Raw genomic sequence first — 27,521 nt, 5'->3', positions numbered from 1 at the left:
GTTAACTCTTAATAATACCTGTCTAGTCTATGTAGGCCTAATGGATTGAGATATATAACATACATAATCAGTAAAGAGATATAATTAATGTATAGGTCAGTAGCGTCAAAACGGTTGTTTAATGAAATCGCGTTTTATGGTCACAGCTGTCCTTAAATAATAGTGGTCCTTTAAAAAGTAGCCCGGCTAATGAAACAGCTGTTCTTAGTCAGTAGCAAAAGGGTACAGATCAAAAGGGCAAAGATTATATCACCCCATTTAACACCATGAGACCTACGGATTAGCTTATTCCCTATATGGGAAATTCGCTAAAAGGAAAATTTGTTGTGATTAGTGCCATATTAGTGGCTGTGACACCATTTTAATATCGGTAAAAATGTATTTTATCGTTAATCTTTAACTAGATTAAAACCTAGTGTAATAAAATGGACCTTTATTCAAGTGCATTGATATCAATTACTGATTCCTATCGAATGCACGTTATTTTTTAAAACGTCAATTTAAAAGGTCAATATTTTGGCATATAGCAAATAACTGTTACTTTACGTATCCCGTGAACTACTGGAGCAAATTGAAGTTTCGCCGCAGATCACTCGATGGGTTAACGTTTTTGTAACAAAAAGCGGCTGATTGGTCAGAATAGATAGTAAGTTTAATTTACTACTCAGAAGATAATGATGAAAGCTACCTCTTTACCAAAACTAAAAGGAAAATACAATTTAGACACTAGTTCAGTTTACTCGGAGAGAGGCTCATTTAACATTGAAATGAGCCTGAGCTTCATATAAAGCATTCTTTACTTTAGCATCTAGTGGATGGCTTAAAATGCTTTCCCAAAACTACTACGGTCACATATTTGATTAACTATTGAATGATTGTTGCTTTATTTGCAATCTAACTTTTCTGTTATGGGGTAAATTTTTCCAACGTAACTTCGCATATAGTATATTTGGAGTGCATGGTGTTTTGTGTGGTATATTACAAATTTATTTTAATTCATAATATCACATACTTAGTAATTTCTAAGAAATGTCTTAATTATTATTGATAGTAGGATGTAATTAGTAATTAGTAGGATGTAGAAAAATATATTAATTAATTAAGTAATTTTAGATGTGTTAAATTAAAGAAAAGTAGTTTTCGCATTAATTTATTCAATACCGTATTCTGAAATGGCGACCATACGACATTGATTTGATGGAACATTGTATTATAGTTTAAGAGTGTCATGCGTCATGTGTGTTGTACCATGGTTTTTTGTTTTTTTTCTAGGCATAAATAAAATATAATAAAAAAGTAGCATGTGGTATGCAATAATTATGATTCTGGGGTTATAAAAGATTATTGGAAACAAAATAGTAATGTAAAATAGATTACTTCAGGTACCAAAGGTCGTTTTATGATAAATAAGGTTTTTAGTGATAAGTCTGTATCCAGTCATGGTACAAACACCAATATCCGTCTAAGAAAAGTCAGCGTAACGTACAAAATCGATCATCACTTCCGGGAATGTCAACCTATTGTATGAAGAGCTCCTCCCTTGGGGTTACAGTATTTCCTTAAAGGGGTTGAAGAAGAAACATGAGTAGTTTTAACACTTCTTTAGAATATTTTGTAGATTTTATTTAGCCCAACAACAATCTGAACTACTAAATTATTTTTATATCGTAAATAATTCGCATTAAATAACCACATTTTGTTTGAATAGTGTTATCAATTTTATTTTTTTTTTTACTACTACTACCTTAAAGGATTTACAGTCAACGGTATAACATACAACACAATATTCGGAAGGTAGGAGAGCAAGTTGGTCTATTTGGTTAGAGCGTGGGGCTTCCAGAGGTTCCGGGTTCAAATCCCGCCAAATCACAAACGGATTTTATCTATGTCATAATGCCGCAACCCCTATGTCTAGCCTGAAGTAATGTAAAAAACTAAATAGGTTAGATTTTTATTCAGATTTTGTTAAAATGTCTACAATCAACAGTTAGTTTAAACGTACAAAATTTCATCACAAAACTATGTACAGTATATGAAACTTGTTTAGAATGTACTGTAATATTTATCAACGATGGACCAAAATTACCTTGGTTAATCCACACAAAGATATTCTGCAAAGACATTGTAACATTGTAGGATAACTTTAGTCTGCAGATAAGTCTAATATAATCGTTATACAAGCCACATATATCCCTTGAAACTTCACTTATTGCTGACAGCAGCATTTGTTTATCTTTGCATAGAATTCTAGTTTGAAACTATTTCTCACCAGGTTCTGAAACCTTAATACAAATGAATAATAGCCGAAACAATGCTGCACTAGCTACGTCACCAGGACAAAGGTCAGATCACGACCAACTACCGTCTTCAGTCGAGTCTCAACACACGTCTGGCGCGCCTCCATATCCTGCCCGTGCACGCATAGCAAGAGTTAAAAATGTTAAATAACGGTCGACCGGTTTTTATATGTGTTTTGTGTTGTGGACATCTTACGCACCTCTTCAGGGAAGTTTAGTGTAAACAGTTCTTATACGGATCCGACGATGGCGCTCGCGCCGAAATGTACATAATCCACTAGGACAATACTTGGACCACAAGGCGACAAGCAGGTATTTTAACCTTTTATTTATTTGTCAATCAATTGGTCCGGAAACACCACAACAAAATATGAAGTATTTCTCACCGCTGAAAACTATATAAAGTAAAAAAAAAATTAAAAATCCTACACCCTAACATGTATTCATAAATTATATTACTGATCAACTTAAGATACATTCATACAATAAGTATATACATCACGGTAACTTTTTTTTGCTACCTTTTGTAGTTCATATCTACTTTGACCTCAAATTAATCAATAACATAAATTATTCTAGAATATACTCTATTTTAAGAAAAGCTTTCATTGTCCTTTAAACAAACAATCAGCCCTGATAGATGTGACCTGAAATAACAAAGCCTTTCTTGAAAATGTCCAGCTTGTAAACAAATTGCTGATGCTCTCATAACATTGTATTTGATCGATGTAACACCACTTTTACAACAAACTATGTGCCATTTAAGGAATAATTTTATCTGGTTTTTTATTTTTCAACTTCATCGTCCAAGGGTGTTTTACAAAGAATCATGCATGATCCAAACAATCTATAATTTATTAATGAGGTATTGTATTATCACTATTATTTTTTCACTATTACTGTGTTTAGTGAATTAGTGATTGGGTTGGAAAACTTCCATGTGCTTGAAATTTAATTTACAAATACCCTTCTACGAATTATCATAATAATCCATTTGGCTAAAAAGAGATATAAAAGAACAACTCTATAATAGAGAGTCTATTAACTTTGAACGTGCAACACAATACAATCCCTTTAAGGTATTTTTCAGATCTTGTAAGGATTCATTGTTTTGTTTGACAATTGTTAACTCTAACAAATGTAAGGCTTTATGTGACAAAAGGAGAAAAGAAAAGTCCACAAAAAAATCCCTCTGAAATCCACAAGGTGATGTTATCATATATTAAAGAACTAGTTGTCGGTTTCGTAAAAACTACATAACATATTTAGAATTTTTTTATCATTCTTATAGAGATTTTAACCAATCAAAGTTTGTTAAGTCCATAAACTTCGTAACTTCGAGATTGTTATCTCAACAGCCGGTGTCCAAACTTGCACACTTAAACAAACCAGTAACGATGCTGAAAGTTACAGAATTTGAATTGTTGGAGTTAGGTTTAATGAAAATACAATACAAAAATATAAATGTAAAATGCATATTTATTTCTTGTTAGGAGACTAGAGTGACTTAATAAAAAAAGAACAGTACTAGACACAATGCTAGATTTGAATTTTATATTTTAGCATGTAACGAAGGATAGACAATAATGAAATAACAGCTTAGCTGACTTATATAACGCTTGAGGCTACATGATGATAAATATAATGGAATAAAGTTGATTCAGTTCCAATACAGAATGTTTTTTATCAGCTGGTTTATTCCTTTGAGCTTAGGAGTAGAATGACTTTGTCAAGGACCTACAGAGTATAGCAGACACACAAATTTCGGTTAAAACGTAAATAAATCTAAAACAGAACAACAAAATTATTTCTTACCATGAATTTCACATCAATATTTACAGTATCTATTTTATTCTGTATCCGGAAATAATAAAAAAGTAGAAACACATACGATAATTGCATTTAGGGCTGTAATAGAGAAGCCGACTTATCAAGTTGCAATGTAATCAGTGTGATAATACATGATCAGGGGGATCATAGCCCTAGCTTATCTTGAGTATTACATGACCTATTACACGCTTAGATTACATCCATACATTCACTTGAAATTAGCTGTAATAGTATGTAATGGAGAATCAGCCTTATCAGGTTCCAATGTAATAAGTGTGATAATACATGATCTGGCGGACCTGGCACTAGCTCATCTTGAGTATTACACTACCTAGATTACACGCTTAGATTACATCCATACATTCACTTGAAATTAGCTGTAATAAGATGAAATTGAGAAGCAGCCTTATCAAGTTCCAATGTAATCAGTGTGATAATACATGATCAGGTGGTCCCTAGCACTAGCTCATCTTGAGTATTACACGACCTATAACACGCTTAGATTACATCCATACATTTGCATAATTGAAATTAGCTGTAATATATTGGGATGTAATAGAGAAGCAGCTTTATCAGGTTCCAATGTAATCAGTGTGACAATACATGATCTGGCGGACCTGGCACTAGCTCATCTTGAGTATTACACTACCTAATACACGCGTAGATTACATCCATAAACTCACTTGGAATTAGCTGTAATAGAATGTAAGAGAAGCAGCCTTATCAGGTTCCAATGTTATCAGTGTGATAATACATGATCAGGTGGATCTGGCACTAGCTCATCTTGAGTATTACACGACCTATTACACGCTTAGATTACATCCATACATCAACATACTTGAAATTAACTGTAATAGTATGTAATAGAGAAGCAGCCTTATCAGGTTTCTATGTAATAAGTGTGATAATACATGATCAGGTGGAACCTGGTCCTAGCTCATCTTGAGTATTACACGACCTATTACACGCTTAGATTACATCTATACATTCACTTGAAATTAGCTGTAATAGGATGTAATAGAGAAGCAGCCTTATCAGGTTCCAATGTAATCAGGTGATAATACGTACATTTCAGGTGATGATTAAGGATCAGGTGGACCCTATCCCTAGCTCATATTTTGAGTGGTGTACGATAACACATTATACTTTATTAGTTATTCTTTCCTGTTCGTTCTTGGAAAACTACCATAAAGACTTTACTGATGGTAAAATTTAAAGTGTTGATATTTTTTACCAGAAATAAACTGTTGTTTCTGTCAATAAAATACGGTCTAAAGTTATTATTCTCCACCCGACGTTGTTTTTAACCGTTTTATAAACGTTAATTGGAGGCTGAAAGCTATGTATTGCTGTCTTGGGCGAAATGCCATCTGTCGTCATCATTTGGGGGATTTACACAAAACATTATTGCACATTAAATACACAAGCCGTATCCCCATATGCATTGCAATAGACTTGTTTTTTATCTCCGCTGTCTAGCAACTATTTAATATTATTTTGCTGATTTCGCCAAATATTTCCTCACATAACCATAACTAAGTTGTAGTTGTGTTGACTGTTATGGTTTATTTGTTAAGCATTTTTTACAATCTTGTGAAAAATAGCTTTCATACCACGGTCCGAAAGGATTATGGCCCTAGGTACGAAATGTACGATATCAATGATAGTTAAATGGATATTTAGTCATGTAACTCTCAATATAATGTTTGTAATTTTAGATTTCAAACATCTGTTGGAGATCGTATGATGTACAGGAAACCCCTAATATTCGATATTGATGATACCCAAATTTAAAATATCCCTCTCCAAAATGGCTTTTGTAATATTGGATCATATGTCTAATATTCTATTCTATATTGTCTTGTTAAAAGCATATGGTTTATGTTTTTGTTATGATGTTTGTTTTAGTGTTGAGATGGCAATAAGATAAAAATGTTCTTTCTTTTACTAGTTTGTTTTATTCTTTTGTGAATATACTACACTGGCGACGAGGATGTCTAGAAAGAAGCAGAAGAGTGATAGGGAAGTTGATGAAGAGTCTCACAGTGAGTTGGAGAGGAAAATGGAGAAGTTTGTCTTTGAGAAATACAAATGTGAAGAAACAGCAGAAGAGTATATTGAACATTTTCAACGTGTTTGTCGGGTGAAAGGGTTGGGGGGTTCAGATGAGCGTAGTAAGGAGGCGAGAAAAGACTTACTACTGGCTTATGTGGGAAGCGAACCACTCCAGAAGATGCAAAATTATTTCATCCCGAAAAACCTTGATTCTTGTTCATATGAAGAAATTAAGACTGCATTTTTCACACTGTATGGTCCAAACCAAACGATTTTCGCTGCCCGTTTTGAGTTTGAAAGAGCTGTTAGGAATGAAAGCGAGTCCTTCACAGAATATTTCACCCGGTTAAAGAAATTAAGCAAACACTGTCGGTATGGCCAAGGCTTGGATGAACGGATCCGGGATCGTTTCATCGCAGGGGTGTTCAATGAACAATTTGAAGTGGAAGTAAGGCATCGTTGGCCGGATGGTGTAGAGACCGGTGGCAGTGTTGTCGCGGCAGAGAGAGTGTTCCAGCTGGCCAGGTCGATGGAGCGTGCCAGAAACGAGGTGAATGCCAGTACTACATCGAACGTATGTTTTGTCAAGAAGCGGCAAACAACTGGTCAAGTGAATGGATGTGAGAACTGTGGCAGATATAAATGTGTGAAGGAGAAATGTCCAGCAAAAGGCCAGGAGTGTCTCAAATGCCGGAAGATAGGACATTTTGCTAGGGTGTGCAAAAGGAAGTTTGTCAGTAAAATTGACACGAAGTATTCCGATGGTGAGCACAGTTCAGATGGGGTGGAATCTGATCTTCATGCTCTTAAGAAGATTTCAAACAGAACTCCACGTGCCTCAATAAGAGTGAATGTTAATGGACTGCCCTGCCTTATGGAATTCGATTCTGGTGCTAGAATTTCTACAATTGGGCAGACATTATGGAAGAAACTCGGTAAGCCCCAGGTTAAACCTCTCTCCGGGTTGACAGGCTATGGTCAAACACCGTTAGCATGTTTAGGCAAATGCTATGTGTCAGTGTGTTTGAATGGGGAAACAAGGAAATTACCAGTGGCAGTAATGGAAAAAGATGACATTCCATTGTTTGGACTTCCGTGGATGGTATCATTTGGAATGAAACTTCCACCTGAAGTTAGTGTAAAATCAAACAATGTAACAAATGATGTTGTGAATATTACGGAAGAGGAAGCCCAATCATTGGTGAAGGAATTTGATAGTGTTTTCTCTGATGGATTGGGTAAAATTGAAGGAGTAAAGCCTAGAATACATGTAAAGAAGGATTTTCCACCAATTGCACTGAAAGCCAGAAGAGTACCATTTCCTTTGAAAAATTCCGTAGAGAATGAGCTGAACCGACTAGTTGAGTGCGGAGTCTTAGAGAAGGTTGATCCAAGTGAAACAGCAATAGTCTGGTCAACGCCTACTGTAAATGTCAACAAAGGAGGAGGTAGGGTTAGGATTTGTGGAGACTTCAGGGTTACCGTGAACAAGGCGATTGTGCCTGAAGTTTATCAGATGCCTACTTTTGCTGATTTGACAAACAAAATTGCTGGAGGTCGATTATTTACTGTAATTGATTTGAAAGATGCATACTTACAGTTAGAGGTTGCAGAGGAAGATCGAAACTACTTAATAATAGCTACTCATATGGGGTATTTCCGCTACAAACGCCTTGCATTTGGCTTAACTGATGCTCCAGCCAAATTTCAGCGTTTCATGGAAAATCTCCTCAGTGATATCCCTTTGGTTGGGGTAAACATAGACGATATCATAGTCAGTGGAAGAACCAAAGAAGAGCACCTGGGCAATGTCAGAACAGTGTTGAAACGTCTCGAAGCTGTGGGGATAAAGGCGAAGAAAGAAAAATGTCAGTTAGGTCGAAACAGTGTCTACTATTTGGGGCATAAAATTGATCAAGATGGAATACATCCTAGGGAAGATAAAGTAAAGGCATTAAAGGAAGCCAAGACTCCAACAAACAAGAAAGAGCTTCGAGCGTTTTTGGGAGCCATAAACTATTATGAGAAGTTCATTCCTCATCTTCATGGTCTTTGTTCAAGATTACACCGATTAACAAGTTCTAAGACTTCTTGGGTGTGGAATCACCAAGAACAAGAGGAGTTTGACAGAGCACGCAATCTGATTGCAGAAGATGCAACGGTTGTTCCTTACCGAGAAGATTTGCCCATAACAGTATCCTGTGATGCCTCGGAGGTTGGTGTAGCAGCAATTATTCTACAAACTGATCACGATTGTGTAGAAAGACCAGTTGCATTTGCTTCGCGTACTTTGCAGGAATCAGAAAAGCGATATTCATCAATTGACAGGGAAGCACTTGCTTGCGTGTTTGGAGTGGTCAAATTCCACCAGTATCTTTATGGCAGACATTTTACCTTAACTAGTGACCACAAGCCTTTAGAGAGAATATTTGGTAAACATCGGGATTTGACCAAGACGATGAATAACAGGTTGGTTCGATGGGCTATTTTCTTAAACAACTACGACTTTGATATAAAGTATATAGAAGGTAGGAACAACGTGTTGGCGGATGCACTCTCTAGACTGCCCAGCGAGAGTGACCTCCCATCAAGAGAAGAGTTGTCTGCAAAACTACTGGTTCAGGAAAAGATAGACGATATGGCTCTGACATCAAAGGAACTGCAAGAAGAAACTAGAAAAGATGAGACTTGCAAGCGGGTTATGATGTTTATGGAATCACAATGGCCACAAAAGTTGCCTAATGATCTTTCATATTTGTCTCCATTTTTTCACAGACGGGAAGAACTCTCTTCTGTGAAAGGAATTCTGATGTGGGGAAATAGAATAGTGGTTCCACAGACCCTTCAAAAGAAAACACTACGTGTTTTACATCAAGGAAATCCTGGAATTGAAGCTATGCGGAGTTTGTCACGGTTCTATGTGTGGTGGAGCAAGATTGACGAAGACATAGAAATGTATGTGAAGACTTTTAATGGGTGTCAGATGAACCGTCCAAGGGAGCCGGAGGTACCTCTGTACTCGTGGAATGTACCAGATGGTCCATGGGAACGGTTACACTTGGATTATGCTGGACCATTTGATGGGTGGTATTGGTTAGTTGGTGTAGATGCATTTTCTAAATGGCCAGAGATATCAATGGTTAGATCTATTACGGCTGCCAGTACAGTGAACAAGTTACGGGAATGGTTTTCTCGCTATGGAGTTCCTAGAATGATAGTCACTGACAATGGGACACAGTTTACGTCAGAGCTATTTGAGAAGTTTTGCAAGGATAACGCGATAAAACATGTCTGCAGGACACCATATCATCCGAAGACGAATGGCCAAGTTGAACGGTTCATCAAAACATTCAAGTCAAGATATTTGTCCAGCAAAGGTGACAGGCAAGATCAAACACAAAGGTTGGCGAAGCTATTGTTTGCCTACAGAAACACACCACAAAAATCTACGAGCAAACCTCCATCTGAACTGTTCTTCGGCAAAAGACTTCGATCTCCATTGGACAATTTGAAGCCTACGGTGAAAGACGTGATAGCAGAATCAGTTTTTAAACAAAAGGAGTATCACGATGGCAAAAGTAGACGTAGGGAATTTTCTGAGGGGGAAGAAGTCTGGGTGCAGAGAGAAATAGGTGCCGGCTGGAATCCAGGAGTGATTGCATCAAGAACTGGTGAGCTATCATACCAAGTCAGGGTTGGTGGACTTCTGAAGCGAAAACACGCAGACCAGCTACGTAAGAGAAGCGGAGCTTTATCTGAAGGGGGAGAAGTGTAATATTGGATCATATGTCTAATATTCTATTCTATATTGTCTTGTTAAAAGCATATGGTTTATGTTTTTGTTATGATGTTTGTTTTAGTGTTGAGATGGCAATAAGATAAAAATGTTCTTTCTTTTACTAGTTTGTTTTATTCTTTTGTGAATATACTACAGCTTTCAATTTTTTTTTTTACTTAGATTCCAATTGGTGTTAAAATGGGGGTCAGAGAATTTTAAAAGCAGCTCAGTATCAATTGTGTTGGCTGAACCGTTGGGATTAATAAATAACTAAATACATTTCTTTACTACATGTAATGTTCTTAGATAATGAAATCTCGTTGTTTAACAATGTGCGCCATCAATATTTATCAGTCCCCATAAATATTGATAAGAAATTATTATTGTATATAAATAAATATTGATTTGTTCACTAAATCTACTTTAAAATTGTATCTTCTTGGCAATTTTCGCCTTGAATGGAATTATTTATAAAGTGTTATTTTTTAAACAATTAAATCCAATTTCAATTTATAATAACAACGTAGCTTGTTTAATTAATAAACTTATAACAGTGTAAAATTATTTAATTACTCAGTTACCCTTTTAGATAACAAGAACAAAAATGGTAGGTAGTAATTTGGTGAGAACCTTAAATTTTAATTTATTTTGTACTAGCAGAGTACCCGTCCTTCGCACGGGATTGGCATATAGTAAAATGCTTATTGCAGTTATACTGCAACTTAGCGTTTGCAATGGGGGAGAATACAGTTTGATAAAATTTGCTTCTTTAAATTTTTCATGCAATTAAAAACATGAACATAACTGTAAAAAATCCTACTTTGACAGTTCTCCATTGCCTATCACAGTTTTTTGTTGCTGCCTGGTTCAAATTAGGTGATTTCACAAATGCAAAAAATAATAGTGCTGCACCCTGTTGGTAAATCTTATAACTTTTTAATACTTTTGCATATCATAGAACCAACTTTTTTAGTTGAAAAAGCTGACTAAATTCTTTAATTCCCTTTAAATATGAATACTCATAAAGTTAACATGGGAAACTACAGAGCCACTGGGGCGGAGCCCTAAAGGATTTTTGAGATAAGAATATGCCTATATGTTAATCGGGAATATGAGCTATCATCATGCCAAATTTCAGCCCAATCCGTCCAGTGGTTAAAGCGTGATTGACCTTCAAACAAACAAACACACAAACTTTCACATTTATAATATTAGTAAGATTTAAAAAGTTGTTCAAAATGGGTTATGAAGCTAACTGCGTAGAGCCAGTACTGTTTAAATAATGATTTCTTACAAGCCAGGGTTAACGAATTTTAAATACTATCACATACTTCTTTAGAATATTAAGTCAAATATAAACCACTACTAGGAAATCAATCACTTCATCGATAACGTCAACCTCTTGAATGGAGAGCTTAACCGTAAGGTTCTTCCCTCGAAGAGGTTTTTTTTTGTTATTATAATGGAGATGTTTAAAGCAAAACTGAATTTTCTACTAACAAAGCATGAAAAAACGTACTTAAAACCCCTTAACTTAACTTATAACCTAAGTTTTTGACAATCATCTAGCAAAGATTTAGTAAAAAATGTTAAAAACAAATCGTGTTTTTGGAGAAATATAAGTGATTTGCTACCAACCATTTTGTTTCAATGATTCCATTTGCTAACTGTTATGTTGATGGTCATACAGTAAATGAGGGTTTTTCTTTTTCGTTTTTTCTTTTTTGTTTTTTTTTCTAGGACGCTAGGCACGAGCCCGGTATTTCTTTCACATTAATTCAGGCTAGACGTAGGGGTTGCGGCATTTTCACTTAGATCAAATCCATTTGGTGATTAGGCGGGATTTGAACCCGGGACCTCAGGCACTGAAGTCCCGCGTTCTAACCACTAGACCAGCTCGCTCCCCACAGTAAATTAGTGGAGTTAAGAATGAAATCAAGCGTAATCGGAATTTACAAGACAAACAATTCATGTCGACTTAATTAATTTTTAGATTCTTAACTAATTCCCTATATTTTCCTAGTAAATTGAGAAAATAATTCCAGTTCCCTAACATTTATAGCAAAGAAATTGTAATTTTTATCATTAAATTCATCTGTTAATCAAAATCCGTTACTTTTACTCCTAAGTTATAAATAGAATGCAGTATTAACTAATGCAACACCAGAAATGACTTAGTTAAACCACACAAGGATGTCGTAGTGACATTGTAACAATGTAAGATAAATTTGGCCTAAACATAAGTCCAATATCATCGTGGTATAAGCTGCATAAATCTCTTGCTACCTCTCTTATTGCTGGAAACAACTGTTGTTTATCTTTGTAACACATTCCGATTCGTAACTCTATATTCCTGGAAGTGTTGAATTATAAATAGAAATTCATAGCCTAAACCTTTTAGACTTATTTTTATACCTATAAATTGTGATTCACATTTATTTTCGATTGCAATTATCTTTGTTTGTTACGACGCGACGTTAATTTTTTCCCGTTAAAATATAACACCAGTTTTACCTAGTGTAGTGTTTTGTGCGAGTTAAATTTTTTTAACGTATTAAACAATCTTGGTTTAATAAAATAAAATGAATACTTAAATACATAAAGTACATTAATACATAAGTAATACATAAAATTATTCATAGGAAATTAACCACTTTGTAAAATAAATCTACAATGTATTTATAATATGTCATGATACAGACTATAACTTCTTTTGATAATATGTTCACTACAAGAAATATATAGTTTAATTAAAGGTTTTAGCAAACTGACACATACTTTCTCCTAATCGATTGTCAAAATCCATATTATCAATGGGTAAGCGGTGGAAGTAACTATGGTGTTTTATGGGTAAAATCGCAAATTTGCAATAACTATTGAACCGTAATTTTTACAGCATTGAAGATTGTACCATTTCGTTTGGAGATAATCAACATACTAGGCCTACATTTTAGTCCAAACTGTTCGAGCCAATTTGGAAAATGCGTTTTTTTCGTAACTTTATGGGAATTTATGGGGAAATGGGTATTAAAATCAAAATAAATAAAAAACTTGAAATAAAATAAATAACTACCTACCAGGTTATGTCAAAATAATTGTTTATTGGCTCTGTGTTTATTGTATTTGTAAGTAGGATTATACATTAGGTTCTTGAAACAGGCTAAGCTAAGATGGTACCTGGAAGGCCTAATAGTATAATGAGTAAACCCTAAATCAGGTAAACTTTCATCGGGATCGATTTGGCTTTGGATTACTTAGAAGGCCATAACAACTTGACTAACTATAAACAGGCTCAATCATGCATACTTGGGATCAGAACTTTGTTAACAATAATCAATGTTATTTTTAATGCTCTAAGCATACCTACTCATTGGCATGTAAATGATTTTTTTTAGATATTTAAAATATTTATCGATATCCGTACTTTTCAAATTAAAAATACTGTAAAAAATGTCGTTATTAAATTTTAATTTCTTTTCGATTGGACACACAAAACGTTATCAGAATTCAAACCCAAATCAAATAGTTTACACCTAAACATTATAGATTTCTTTATTAAAGGCTATACACATTTCTAGAAAATAAGTTTATTAAACTAATACCAGAGACAAAATTTGCCCTACATTGATAAACTGTCAGTTGTTTAATTTAGTATGAAGTCCAGTGTAATTTTTTGATGAAATAATCTGGCAAGACCGAAGGTTACTTTTGTTATAACATGACCTCTGATTAGAAGAAAAGGAAATAGGTGAGTTAGGAAAAATATAACTAAGTCATGTATGTAGGGAATTTTAAAAATTAAGGAACGCTGTACGGAAGAGATTTAATTTGGTGGTAGTATTCTGGTCCTTTAATACCTTCTTTCCAGGAAAACCCAGTGACCAAAGGGTTTTAATTAAAGACGCCATGTTACACGTGTCACCCCCTATAAGACACATATATTTTCTTTAAAAAATGTGTACTATCTTAAAGTTAAATAAACTTTTAGTTAAAAAATGATTTTTCAAATGCTTATTTATATTTGTTGCTATATTTTATTTGGTTTATTTTACCACTTCAATTGGGTTACATACATTTATGTGTATTTATTTTTAGAAGAAAAAAATTTTAAGCGAAAAACATCTTTACAATTTTATCAGATGAGTGTTCATAATAAGGAGGTTGACAGATAAGAATAATAGTGTTGTAATAGCAGTCTTTTCCTGTGCCACTGTCAAAAAATATGTGGGCTGTTCTTTTTTATACTTAAATAAAGTAAATTGATTATAATTTATATGAACACCATTTGTTGCTCGTAGTCAACCTTAAAATGTAGGAAAATCTAAGAAGTATAAGGAAATTTAACATAATAAGCTGAAGAAAAGGAAATTGATAAAAAAATTGCCAACAAAAATAAAATTGCAACAACAGTATTACGACACAAGGATGTTTGTTTGAACCCTAGACCGGAAATAGGATAGCAACAAAGCAGACCGGAAGCAGTAATGTTGTGTCGTCCGAAATTGATGACGTCATTTTCAAGACACAGTAAACCTCCTCCATTGTCAGCTTACAAAAACTTCTTGTTTTACAAATATTTTTTGCTGTGTCGTTAAAATGTTAAGAGTTTAATTTGCCTTAAGTTAGGACATTTTAAATTGTTTCACAAGGCTTTGCATTTTTGTATGTTAAGCAAAATGTTTAGCATTGATTGCATTTAACATAGGCTACACAGTTTTTTGTAGGTGAAGCAAATTCTTAAATAAGAGTACTGTGCAGAGGTCAAAAGGTCTACCATTAAATTTTCTATATTTACAATAGTGTAAATAAGGAAATATTCCAGTGAAAGTACTATCAGGCAAATTAAAATTCACTTAGTCTGCAGGGTTCCTGTAGTTTTTGTAATCAGTTAATTAAGTTTACATATTTTAACAATTACCAAGAACCACCCTTTTCGGACTTAATTTAAACGAGCGATAGAAGTAACATAATTTACACTGAAGATTGGTTACTTTTCCTTAAACTGTCAATAGAAATAAACTTGTTTTACTTTAAGTTTCATCAATTAAAATGAGCAATCTTTCCTGGCTGAAAAGACTTGTGAGAAATAACTGGTGTGAGAAGTATTTCTGAGCTCTGAATATTGTTAAACAGCTTAACTCTGCTCACTTCTTTCCTCTTAAGCATTTTGGGAGGAATATTTTTTTGTTTTTAATTTGTACCTTCCAGTTATGAATTATTGTATTATTCTAATTGAGTACTTCCTAAGAAATCTACAAGTCAAATACCATAGAAGATAATTTTGGAGGTTTATTACCGTTACATATCAGGAAGCTCACATAAAAAATTTAATTATCTGCTGGATTTCGGTAGACCGAAATCCCAAACCATAGGTTCGCCGATGATGCGGGCAACTGCCTAGTCTATCATCCATTATGTGTTTCAATTGTAGTGCGGGTAGATTTCCAATCCTTAAAAGATGGAAAGTATTTCTTTTAAAGATTTAGATTTTCAAAATGCTGTATATTTTCGAAAACTGGGCTATAGTATAATAAATTTACGCGTTTCTATATATTTTTTTATTTTTCTACTAATTTTATATTTGTAAAGTAAATTGTAGATTGTAGATTGTGTCGTATTTATTCCCTAAAAATATCTCTAGTATATAAAGGTAGTTTTTATAAATAGCTAACGATTTACCTTCAGGAACTTTGACTACCCAATGGAACATATTTCTTTTCTACAATCACAATTTGTATATATACTTTCTTCATAACAAACCATCTTCTGGTAAATGTTCTCTGTTTAATAATTTCGCATAAAATATTTTGGTCTATACACAATAATATTAGGGATTTGATCATATTAATCGTTCCTTAGTATGTTCATATTTAACGGAATACTATTTATCAGTTTAAAGTACGCCGGAGCAAGTTAACCTATTAGGCTGTTAACCTGTTAATTCTAATTCTTGCTTTGCTTTCATATTTAAAATGTTGCTTGAAACTATTTAAATAGGTATTTCGCAATTGCATCCGTACTTTTATATCCAACACCATAATTGGTTGATAAGTAATATTGGAGAAAATAATGTTATGGATTAAGTATTTTTTTCTTGAAATTAACTCGTATATAAAGGTTGTTTTTATAAATAGGTAGCTAATTTACTACCTTTTGTTGGCTATAGTGGTTACAACAAAAAATAAATTATTATTTTCATCTAGCTGTATAAGAATTTGCATATAGATAACATAACTAATTATGATGAGGTTTATCCTCTTTAATAAACTTTTAATCTGTTATTTTATCACACTCAAACCTCTTTTCTAACAATTATTGCAACCAAATAGCTGTACCTATCTAGTTGTGTCTAATTACAATTTAAAGCTAATTAAGTTCTTATAATTTTGGAGCAATTAGGATTTAGGTATAAGGTTTGAAGCTATTAAATAGTAAATCTACCAAGTGGTTTTTGTGGTTTTAGAGAAATATTATGGAATATCATTTTTAGTTAGTTGGTTCTTAAACTAAGTAACTGGTGCTGCTCGGTGTTTACGTATATTCAACTTAATGAGACAATTAAGAATAGAATAAGCTTATTTTAAGAAGTAGGCTTCAATGTTGCGCTTGCATTTATTTTCCGTTGTTTTGGTAGCTACCTAACTAAGCTACCTAACTAAGCTAACTAAGCTAATAAGGCTTTACACATAATGTGTTCTTTAATTACATTAGTACATTACCACATTGATCATAAATATTACAACAACTTTTTGTTTGTTCCAGATGATTTGAATTAAGATATTTTCCATTTCTTCATTCGAAAAGGTAAAGGTTATCAAAATGTTATAAAAATGTTGTTTTAATACATAATTTTGTTTAAATTTAACTAAAACTTACGAAAGTGAAGTTTGTATATCGTAATGACTTATAGTTATAATCTATTTTATATACATATCTTTTTAAGAGATATAGTAGTAAGATTTGTTCGTATTTTAAACAGCTCTTTTTCTCATGTTATGATCAGTTTGCACATATATTATTCTAATCTTTGAAAAAAAGACCATAACAAATTAATAGATTTTAACTGTGGAGTTCCAAAATTTGAATTGTATAGGGTTGTAAATTATTTTACTACAAATACTTCATTTTATTCAATCATATGTAAAAAATAGATTATAACTTATATGGTTTTTGAGAAACCAAAATCTATGAATTTCGAGCTTTCATCTAACCATTTAATTGATATGTCTCATCTAATATTAAAGCTAAGTAAAAGCAAATCTTTCCTCATTTAAAAATGTGCAGGTTCTGTAAGTATAATAAAGATTTTATGAAAAGCTTTTAACTTTTTGAATACTATAGCATTCAATTTAAATGATTGGAAATTCCTTTTCAGTTGATTAGTTCCTTTAGTTAAATACTCGTTGAAAACAGCATTGTTCAAAGAACCTTTGACCAATTCAATGAAAAGTGAATTAACTATTTAAAGAGTGTCATATATTCTAATATACGTTAGAATGCATTATGTCATAATTCAAGAAAACAAATTTATTTTAATGCCTAGTATTGTTTAAGTGAAAGTTTAAATAATGCTAAACCAGAATGGAAAACTTTACAGTTATATTTTTATTCTCTGAAACTTGCATTTCAACAGTTTCAAACTTCTTATATATTCAGTAAAACCCAGTTAATATTAACCCAATTTGTGGAAAAATGCAAACTTTAAATGCTAAGGAATACTTTTATGTTAAGGTTATAATTTATTTTGAATAATGGCTATTTTCTATCCAATTTATATCTTAACGTAGACAACTGATACAAAGTTTTGTTTCAACTATAACATAAATATTTAATTTATTCTGTAGTAACTTATTTCTTTTGTATATTAGTTATACATTTTCCTACTAATGATTAAAATGGTCACAATTCAATAATTTGTTTTTCGGACACAGCCTTTTCATCAATCTTGAATTATATAAATGTTCAATTTTACTTTGACCTAAATAACGTTCAACACATCAAAATTATATTGCGGTTGTAACTTTGCAGTCAATGATTATAATTATATAACCTAAGATCCTTTTCAAAACTAATTCTGCTACTTTAACTATTGTGGCAAAATGGAAATAATATGCAAAATGGTAATTGATTTGGGGGTTAAACGTCTTTAACTTAATTCAAATATCATAGGTAAATAACTAAAGTACCTTAGTGACCTTATTGAAAAGGCCTGCACATTTAAATTATTAGTTGAATACATAAAAAAACAGAAGTTATCCTTTTTATATTTAATCAATATCTAGTGAACTAAGATTTGAAATACTACAGTTAAGTTCGTAAAGTTTCGGACACTTTATAAGATTGTGATTATTTTATCCAACAGATTCAAAAATACTCACAACATAAAACAGGTATAAGGCATTTTTTTTATAGAAATGGAAAAATTTAATAAAATAAGTAAACAATAAACAATAATTAAATAAATCAAACATAAAGCTGCTTTGAATAAAATCTGTTATGAAGTAATTATTAACACTATTGAAGGGTTTGAATATTCCATCGGAAATAACTTTTTGCCTTAATCCTTTTCTATGTTTTTTACGTAGTAATAAAAAAAAGATTATACGATAAAAATGTAAATTATTTATAAAAATTGAACTTGGAAATGGCCTGGTTAGAAATCGTCTGGTTGAATAATGCTGCCAATTTGTAATATTCAAACTACTGCATTATCTTCTTCAAAGCAAAGTGGCTGGTTGTTATCACATGCAAAGATCATATTTTTGTTAAAGATGGTTCTGGAAAAAAGTAATATAAACATGTTAAAATGTATATTTGTACGCAATTTATTAGATCAAAGTAATATTATATAGGGTGACACATAATAAGGTATTTGAATAAAACTCAAATATGTCAGGATACATTTAGAGTGACCGATATTTATAAGTGACAGGACAACAGAGGAATCTACTATGTATTACTGACGTAGGTGTACTTTGTGGTATGACGTGACATGTATTTTACCTTCCTCTAAGCTACATAAACTCCAATCTATTATGTGAAACATGGTTAAATTTAGACACTCTTTAACATATTCGCATTTCCTCTTGTAATTACATTGCAAGATGTTTGATTAAAATCTTTATCTGATGAAATGTACTTAAGTTGTTAATAATGGTTTCAAAGTACAAATGGAGAATATTAACTCTGAATTATAAAATCCAACTGGAATGAGGCGTGTTCATATATAATGAACATGTTATTACACTCCTCTTGATCAAGAAAACTGTATATAGCTGGTTAAAATATGGATGATGCAGTACCTTAACTCAACACGTCTTCTGGTTATAGCAAAACACAAGGTAGGCTATTAATTTTACACAAATTTTGTTTGATAAAAAAATGTTGTCCTTTCTAAACTGTTGAACAGCATACGCCATAAGGACCTACTTTATCATCAAATAAAAAAGACTACTTCAAATACAGCTATCCGCCTTTAAGGATAGAGATGTGCTCTGTTGTTTCGACTTGATTTAGTCTCTTCAGTGATAGATAGGTCCTAAGATCACTATCACACAACAGTAAGTGTGTTTTGCGTGGAATGTGTTCATTACGAGATTCCAGCATTCACTGGGCAGTACGAGCGTTAGACTCGCTTTTACAAACTCTGTGTGACAGTGGAAGAATTTAGCAATCCACAATGTCAAGAGTGCCCTACTTTTCAAGATTCACAGAGGCTATGAATATTAATTATACCTCAATTAAACTTAAAATGACTTTGATTAGTCATATCAAAATTCAGAAATGTCTACTAGAGACAGCTGAAGTTGGGTTCCAGATTCCAGAATCAGCAAGCGATGACAGATTTTAGTCCCAAAGGCACTGGACGTGAAAACAAACAAACATCAAAACTGATGAGTCCGTCCACAATAATTTAAGAACCATGAGAAAAAGACTACATGATACAATAAGTAAAAAATGTTCAAAGGTGAAAAATCCTTAAGAACGACTAATTTTACTAGCAGTAAAGGATATTTGCTAAGTAATATGACTGCAAAATGAATGTTTCCTTTGAGCCAGATTGAGTCTTGTCTAAATCTATATTGGATCCTACGGCAAAGAGATGTTCTTACTTTTAACTTTGGTATGGTATAGGTTTCCTTCTGACCACATTTGTTGGCTCACCCTTTGACCCTGATCTTCCAATTCATTCGTTTTTTGTATCCGGACAAACATGTATTGATATGGGACTGTAGTATGCGCATTCACACGTCTATCCGAAAAATTGACTCAATTCTTTAACTTGAGAATTATGTTTACTAAGCATATTGAAGATAATGTATGTGTTTCAATTTTGTTTATAATTTTATCGTTAGATAGTTTAAAAGTATTGCTTAGTAGAATAAAAAAAGTATAACAGAAGCATTTGTCAGTTTAGAATTAATTTATTGACAAATCTCTAATCTCAAGATTTTAATGGGCAATCCGAACAATTAAAATGAATCGGTAATGATTTAGAATATTAATTAGTAAGATATCAAACAGTAAAGTTATTTTACAAGCCGGTTACCTTTTAATCTCATAAACCCAAATCTTATGGGACATGTTTTCCAAAAATATGTACTGTATAGTAACCTATTTTTAAAATATTATGATGGATTAATAATATTAATCCATCATAATAGTGGTAATAGTGGTTGGTGTGGTAATTATATTACCTACACCAATATTATTTCAATCATATTATGCTTAAACTAAGTTAAAAAGTGATTGATTTAACTAGTTTTATTTTCTTATAAATAAGTGGAATTGCATGTGAATAGTTATAAAGTCTACTAAGTAAAATGTACCGTAGGATAGGATTTAATATCATGTAGCGGGCATGTTTGAGTTTGGAGTTTCCACAGAAACTCTATTAATATTATAAACTTATCCCTAAAAGTGTAACAATAAAATCAGATATCAGTGTTTCAGACAGCACTAACAGCGTTTTGTGTGACAAATTCTGATTGTTTCACTGGTACAAGTAAATTAAAATTACCGACGTTGTATATTAGTTTTTCTTTAGCCTTTTCAACAGTTTAACTGAATTGACTATCGTCTTTTCACGCGGTTTATAAACGTCTTTGAACTTATATAATGTAGATGCACCTTTCTAAAGTTTATGAAAATCAACCCTCAGAGTTTACTTTATGGTGGCAAAGCTTAAACATTAATTTGGTAGAGCTTGATTTAAACAGATGGAAACGTCAAAATTGTTTAATGTCCAACAAGATTAACAACAATAATAATAATGTATAACAACAACAAAAAAATCTATATTGCTTACTATTAAGTCAGGTTTACGTTGAAGGTAATATAACTTAGAAAGCAACATTAACTCGGGTAATATAGTTATTTATCAGTACCTAAGGGATAAGAATAAGGTAAAGTTTTAGATTAATGTCACTACAGTTAATGTGTTCTAGTTTAGAGAATATCTAGTTAAAACAAAAAATCTTCAAAAGCAATTTCAGCTCAAGTTTATTTTGAAAATCTGTTTGTAGTCTATACAGTTTTCAACAAACCCTAAATTTAAAAAATGTTTGCTATAACTACATAAATATATATGTTTTATCAATGTGTTAATATATTAATATTTGAAGTTAGGTAATACTTATGTTTAACACATACTTACTACTCAATACTTCAATAAGTCATCTCCTCACATAGAATACAATCAAGGCCAGAGCGGTTGATGTTTATACGAATTTGCAGCCCTTTGCATTATTCATTCAAGTCAGGTTGAGTTCTCTTTTAAAACATAAAACCTCTTTATAGGTCTCGCGAAAAACTTTTAATTTAAACAGGGCTTGGGAAAAGCAAATAGCTAAAATGTAAATTAAACAGGTTAAGGGTTTTAGTTATAGACTTTTGCAATGCGTTTTTTACAATATGATTTATTTTTCTAACGTACAAACTTCATTTTTAACAACTCAATAAACATCTAAAATGTTAGCACTACGCGTGAACATTTTCCTCTGAAAATATGTTATTAAATATTCCGAATATTATGAAACTACTAAATATATCTAGTTCTGTTAACAAAATCTGGTAAAACCTGTTTTCAGAACCAATGATTAAAGTATATTAAAGTATTTGCAATATTTGAAAAGTTTTAATTTTTTTATTGTAAATCAGCGTTTAGATTTGTTTAAAGTATAGGTTTTCACAACAACATTATGCCTTATAATCTGCATGAGAAAATCGAGTCTGCTGTGGAACCAACTTAATTGATACAGAAATGGTAATTCTACAGCACAATAGTCTAACTTACCATTAAATATTAATATAGAAAATCAATTCACATGATGACCTAAATATACCATTCTAGGTGGATGTATAAAGGACTACTGCATTTAATTCAAATTGTACGAATTACTTTTTAAAGAACCGTGAAAGGTACTGTTTGCTTTGAACATATAAGATATTCATACAGTAAAAGATAGATAATATCAATAATTAAAATTACAAGTGTTAATTGAGTCACAAAACGCATATGCTGCAACGGATAAAGATTGCATTTATCCAGCATATGTCTATATTTGAAAATCAATATGAAACTCTCTTAGACCGAACATTAATGAAACTACAAGCAACTGTAGTGGCTGACAGATTTATCAGCTGACAGATGTTTTAAATAGTCTTATTGAATTTTGGTTACTATGAAGAGAAAAATAAACAAAAGGACATTCTTTTAGGCTTTTCAACCAAAGTGGTTCATTTTTATTTGCTCTAAACAATTAATTGTTAATTACTTGTAAAAGTATGATAAATTAAACAATAATATTTAGTGGAAACCTCTAGACTTTTATTTAAAGTATTTATCCCAATGAGGTTGTTTTCACTAAAATTGGTGACCCCGAATTGAACACATCAAGAACACATAATGGAAATCAATGAAGAAGTATTGGCTAGACTAAAACTGATGGAAGAGCAAAACCAAGATCTCAGAAAACAACTTAATGATGTCATTGGAGTTGACTCTGAATATTCAAGACAAAATGGTGATTCAGAAGAAGATTTTTTGGTTAATCCAATGAATCAGAAAACTCAAGAAAGAAACAATTCAGTAAATCCAAGACCGTCTGACAACACAACTTCAATGCAATCTCCACAATTAAAATTTCCCAATTTTTGGCGTGAGAAACCAGCACTTTGGTTCATACAGATTGAGGCGATTTTCTCTTTATGGAACATTTTCGATGAGAGCCTTCGTTTCACACACGTTGTGACACACTTAGATGAGATGACTGCTTCTGAAATAGAGGATTTACTCTCAAACCCAAATCTGGAAAACCCTTACACGAGCCTGAAAGAAGAACTGATAAGAAGATTATCAGTATCAGAACATAAGAGGATTAAGCAGTTACTCGTAGAAGAAGAACTTGGGACAGATACACCATCCCACTTTCTCAGAAGACTGAAATCGTTAGCCGGCAGCAGCGTACAAGATGACTTGCTGAGGATCATCTGGATGCAACGACTTCCTGTGCATATTCAAGGCATCCTGCAAACCCAGTTAGGCGCTGGGGTCAGTACCGAATCATTGGCAGTTACAGCGGACAAGATTCAGGAGGTTCAACCTTTGAGTTCACCTGCAATAAGCTGTGACGCTATTTTGTCAAACCGAGGTAAGCCAACGAATACCTTTTCTCAGACCCCACATAGTCACAACAATCTCAATCAAGGAGGAGGTTTTGAGGCAATTTTGGAGAAACTTTCAATGCTGGAGGAGAAAGTTAACTGTCTCTCAGATGACTTGATGACATATAAAAATAGTAAGTTCAGATCACAAAGTCAAAGCCAGTCCAGTAAACAGCATAGTAACTCACCCCACAATGACATCTACTGCTGGTATCATAACCGTTATGGATCACGTGCCACCAAATGCGTGACTCCTTGCTCTTACCCTTCTACAAAAAACGAACTAGGCAACTAGATGCGGTGTCGACTAGTTGTCATGTGCCTAGACGCCAAACTCATGAATCACCCGGAGTTGACAGCAACCACAGCAACAGGTTACAAGTAATTGATAACAATTCTGGCTATAAGTTTCTGATAGACACAGGTTCAGACGTGAGTTGTATACCAATACATTTAGTCAAAAGACCCTTAAAACCATCTGGGATAGAACTCAGAGCTGCAAATAACTCTGAAATACCCACTTATGGTAGTTTATGTCTCAACTTAAATATTGGTCTACAAAGAACTCTAGTCTGGAATTTCATAATAGCTAAAGTAAGCACTCCAATTATTGGTTCTGACTTCCTAGCTCACTATTCTTTATTACCTGATTGTAGTAACGGTTTCTTAATTGACAACATTACACAATTAAAAAGTAAATGTCAGTTCATGAATACTCAGCAATTTAGTATTAAATTAATTACTTCCGACCCATCAAACTATCCACTGTTATTGGAATTTCCAGAAATCACAAAACCTTTAGGAGTACCAAGATTTATTCCTCATAACACAGTACATTACATAAATACGACTCCTGGCCCACCAGTCTCATCAAGACCAAGAAGGTTAGCTCCGGATAAATATAAAATTGCCAAATTAGAGTTTGAATCCATGGTAGCAAATGGAACTGCGTGTCGTTCCAAAAGCCCATGGTCATCACCACTTCATATGGTACCTAAAAAGAATGATGAGTGGCGACCATGTGGCGATTACCGAGCATTGAATGCCCGCACCATTCCAGATTCTTACCCTGTTCGACATATCCATGATTTCTCAAACTGTTTACACGGTAGTAAAGTTTTCACTGTGATAGATCTTGTAAAGGCATACACGCAAATCCCAGTTAATAAAGAAGACGTGCCCAAGACTGCAATAACGACCCCATTCGGTCTCTTTGAGTTCCCGTTCATGTCTTTTGGGTTGAGGAATGCTGGTCAAACTTTTCAAAGGTTTATTGATGAAGTTGTAGAAGGACTAAGTTTTTGTTTCCCCTACATTGACGATATCCTTGTTTTCTCAAAAGATCCTGTCGAGCACGAAGAACACCTTCGTATTCTGTTCAAGAGGTTAGTCAAATATGGCGTCCTTATAAATGTGAAGAAATCTGTATTTAACACTGACTCAGTAGTTTTTTTGGGATATCAAGTAACCGCTGACGGAACCAGGCCTGTGCCTGATCGCATTGACGCCCTTCAGAATTATCCTTTGCCACAAACTGCCAAAGGTCTTAGGCGATTTTTGGGAATGTTGAACTTTTACCGCAGGTTTATTCCTCACGCTGCAGAATTTCAAGCCCCTCTCCACACTGTCCTTTCGTCATTAAAAGGGAATCAGAAAGTCCCTTGGACTGATGTATTGACTGAAAAATTCAGTAAATGTAAGGATCATTTAGCCGAAGCTACATTACTTTGTCACCCCAACACTAATGGTAAATTAGCACTTTTTTGTGATGCATCGAATACTGCAGTAGGATCAGTACTACAACAATTGAATCAAGATGGAATATGGGAACCTCTGTCCTTCTTTTCCCAAAAACTAACACCTAAGCAAGCCAGTTGGCCCGCTTATTATAGGGAATTGTTTGCCATCTATTCGTCTGTTAAACATTTCAGACATATATTAGAAGCTAACTCCTGTACTGTCTATACTGATCACAAGCCCATCACTTTCGTTTTTCAACAAAAGAAGGACAAACTACCTCCTGTTCAAACTAACCATCTCTCATTTATCTCACAGTTCACGACCGACATTCAACATGTTTCTGGTGCTTCAAACATAGTAGCGGACAGTTTTTCTAGGATAGAATCTATTTCTGCCAACAAGACTAGTAAAATTGATCTGCATCTCTTGGCAGATTCTCAATCTAATGATGAGGAACTTAAGTCTATTCTCGAAAACAGTACTTCACTTTGTCTTCAACCAGTTCCAGTTCCTGGCTCTGATGTTTTTGTCTACTGCGATACAAAGAACGGTAGAGAACGATTGTATATCCCCAAATGTTTACGAAGAGAAGCGTTTAATTCAATCCATAACTTAAGTCACCCTGGGATAAAATCCATGAATAAAATGTTAACTTCAAGATATGTTTGGCCTTCAATAAATCGTGATTGTAAAGAGTGGACCTTGTCCTGTCGAGAGTGTCAACGTTCAAAAATTACTCGTCATGTTCAAACACCTATCAACGATTTCCCTTTGCCAAATTGTAGATTTGAACATATTCATGTGGATATAATCGGCCCATTACCCCAAGTTGGAAATCTTCGTTACTGTCTTACAGTAGTAGATAGGTTCACCAGATGGCCGGAAGCACACCCCTTGCAAGGCATCTCTGCCGAAGAAGTCTCGTCAGCTCTTTTCAATTGTTGGATATCAAGGTACGGTGTTCCCTTGCGAATAACAACAGACCAGGGTAAACAATTTGAATCTGCACTCTTTGCTGAGTTGGGAAAATTGTGTGGATTTTCAAGATTAAGGACAACAAGTTACCACCCGTGCGCAAATGGCATGGTGGAACGTTTCCACAGACAACTCAAGGCGGCCATCATGTGCCACTCCGCCTCCACATGGGTCGAATCCTTACCCACAGTGCTTCTTGGAATAAGAAATGCTTTCCGTGTGGATCTGAACACCTCGTCTGCTGAAATGGTTTTTGGAGAGGTTTTACGCCTCCCTGGCGAGTATTTTATGCCAACAACCCAGCTAGCACCCTTAGAGGATCCGACTAATTTTGTGTCTCGATTACGACTCAAGATTTCATCAATGAAACCAACAAACATCAAGAGACACGGCATTAACCGAAGCTTCATTTTTCGTGATTTGGACACATGTTCACACGTTTTTCTGAGAGTGGATGCTGCGAGAAAATCTTTACAACATCCATACACCGGACCTCATCCAGTGATCAAGAAAGACAGTAAAACTATCACAATAAAAGTGAATGGTTCTAATGTTAAAGTTAGTCTTGACAGAGTTAAACCGGCCTATGTCCTTCAGAATGATGAAGTTAAGCCCTCAACTGTATCTCAGACTTCAAACGATGTGGATTTTCAAAAGTCGTATACGACAAAGTCTGGAAGAAAAGTGACATTCAAGAATCCAATTTCAGTTTGATGGAAATTGCCTTTGTCCTGTGTTATTTTTTTTTTGTTATTTGTTTTTTTTTGTGACTTTTCGGAACCCTCCAAAAACTCCATGGACTTCCAGTCTTCGTAGGGGGCTCCTGTAGTGGCTGACAGATTTATCAGCTGACAGATGTTTTAAATAGTCTTATTGAATTTTGGTTACTATGAAGAGAAAAATAAACAAAAGGACATTCTTTTAGGCTTTTCAACCAAAGTGGTTCATTTTTATTTGCTCTAAACAATTAATTGTTAATTACTTGTAAAAGTATGATAAATTAAACAATAATATTTAGTGGAAACCTCTAGACTTTTATTTAAAGTATTTATCCCAATGAGGTTGTTTTCACTAAAAAACATTGCAAAACTCCAGTTTAATTAGCATAGGGTTATGAGACGTAAAATCGACCATTCAGATAAAGTCATTTTATATTTGTGTGAAATACTCTTCGAAGATAA

General features: G+C 33.5%; 2 protein-coding genes across 2 annotated transcripts; both read left to right on the top strand.

Moving 5' to 3' along the window:
- Positions 1-6,120: 6,120 nt before the first annotated feature.
- Positions 6,121-9,957, top strand: LOC129003075 (uncharacterized protein K02A2.6-like). The gene has a single exon (XM_054431300.1). The coding sequence runs from the start codon at positions 6,121-6,123 to the stop codon at positions 9,955-9,957; it is 3,837 nt and encodes a 1,278-aa protein (XP_054287275.1).
- Positions 9,958-23,227: 13,270 nt separating this feature from the next.
- Positions 23,228-23,920, top strand: LOC129003066 (uncharacterized). The gene has a single exon (XM_054431290.1). It carries the CDS (start codon positions 23,228-23,230, stop codon positions 23,918-23,920), a length of 693 nt encoding a protein of 230 aa, XP_054287265.1.
- Positions 23,921-27,521: the final 3,601 nt, after the last annotated feature.

The sequence above is a fragment of the Macrosteles quadrilineatus genome, unplaced genomic scaffold (assembly GCF_028750875.1).
Source record: "Macrosteles quadrilineatus isolate MER2022 unplaced genomic scaffold, UCM_ALF_1.0 Scaffold_1__1_contigs__length_201487025, whole genome shotgun sequence".
Lineage (NCBI taxonomy): Eukaryota > Metazoa > Arthropoda > Insecta > Hemiptera > Cicadellidae > Macrosteles > Macrosteles quadrilineatus.
The sequence above is the reverse complement of the archived record's forward strand: the minus strand, read 5'-3'. Positions and strand labels throughout refer to the sequence as shown.

What these genes read in the sequence shown, in the direction of transcription:
- LOC129003075 (XM_054431300.1), top strand. Translation starts at nt 6,121, where the DNA reads ATGTCTAGAAAGAAGCAGAAGAGTGATAGGGAAGTTGATGAAGAGTCT.
- LOC129003066 (XM_054431290.1), top strand. Translation starts at nt 23,228, where the DNA reads ATGACTGCTTCTGAAATAGAGGATTTACTCTCAAACCCAAATCTGGAA.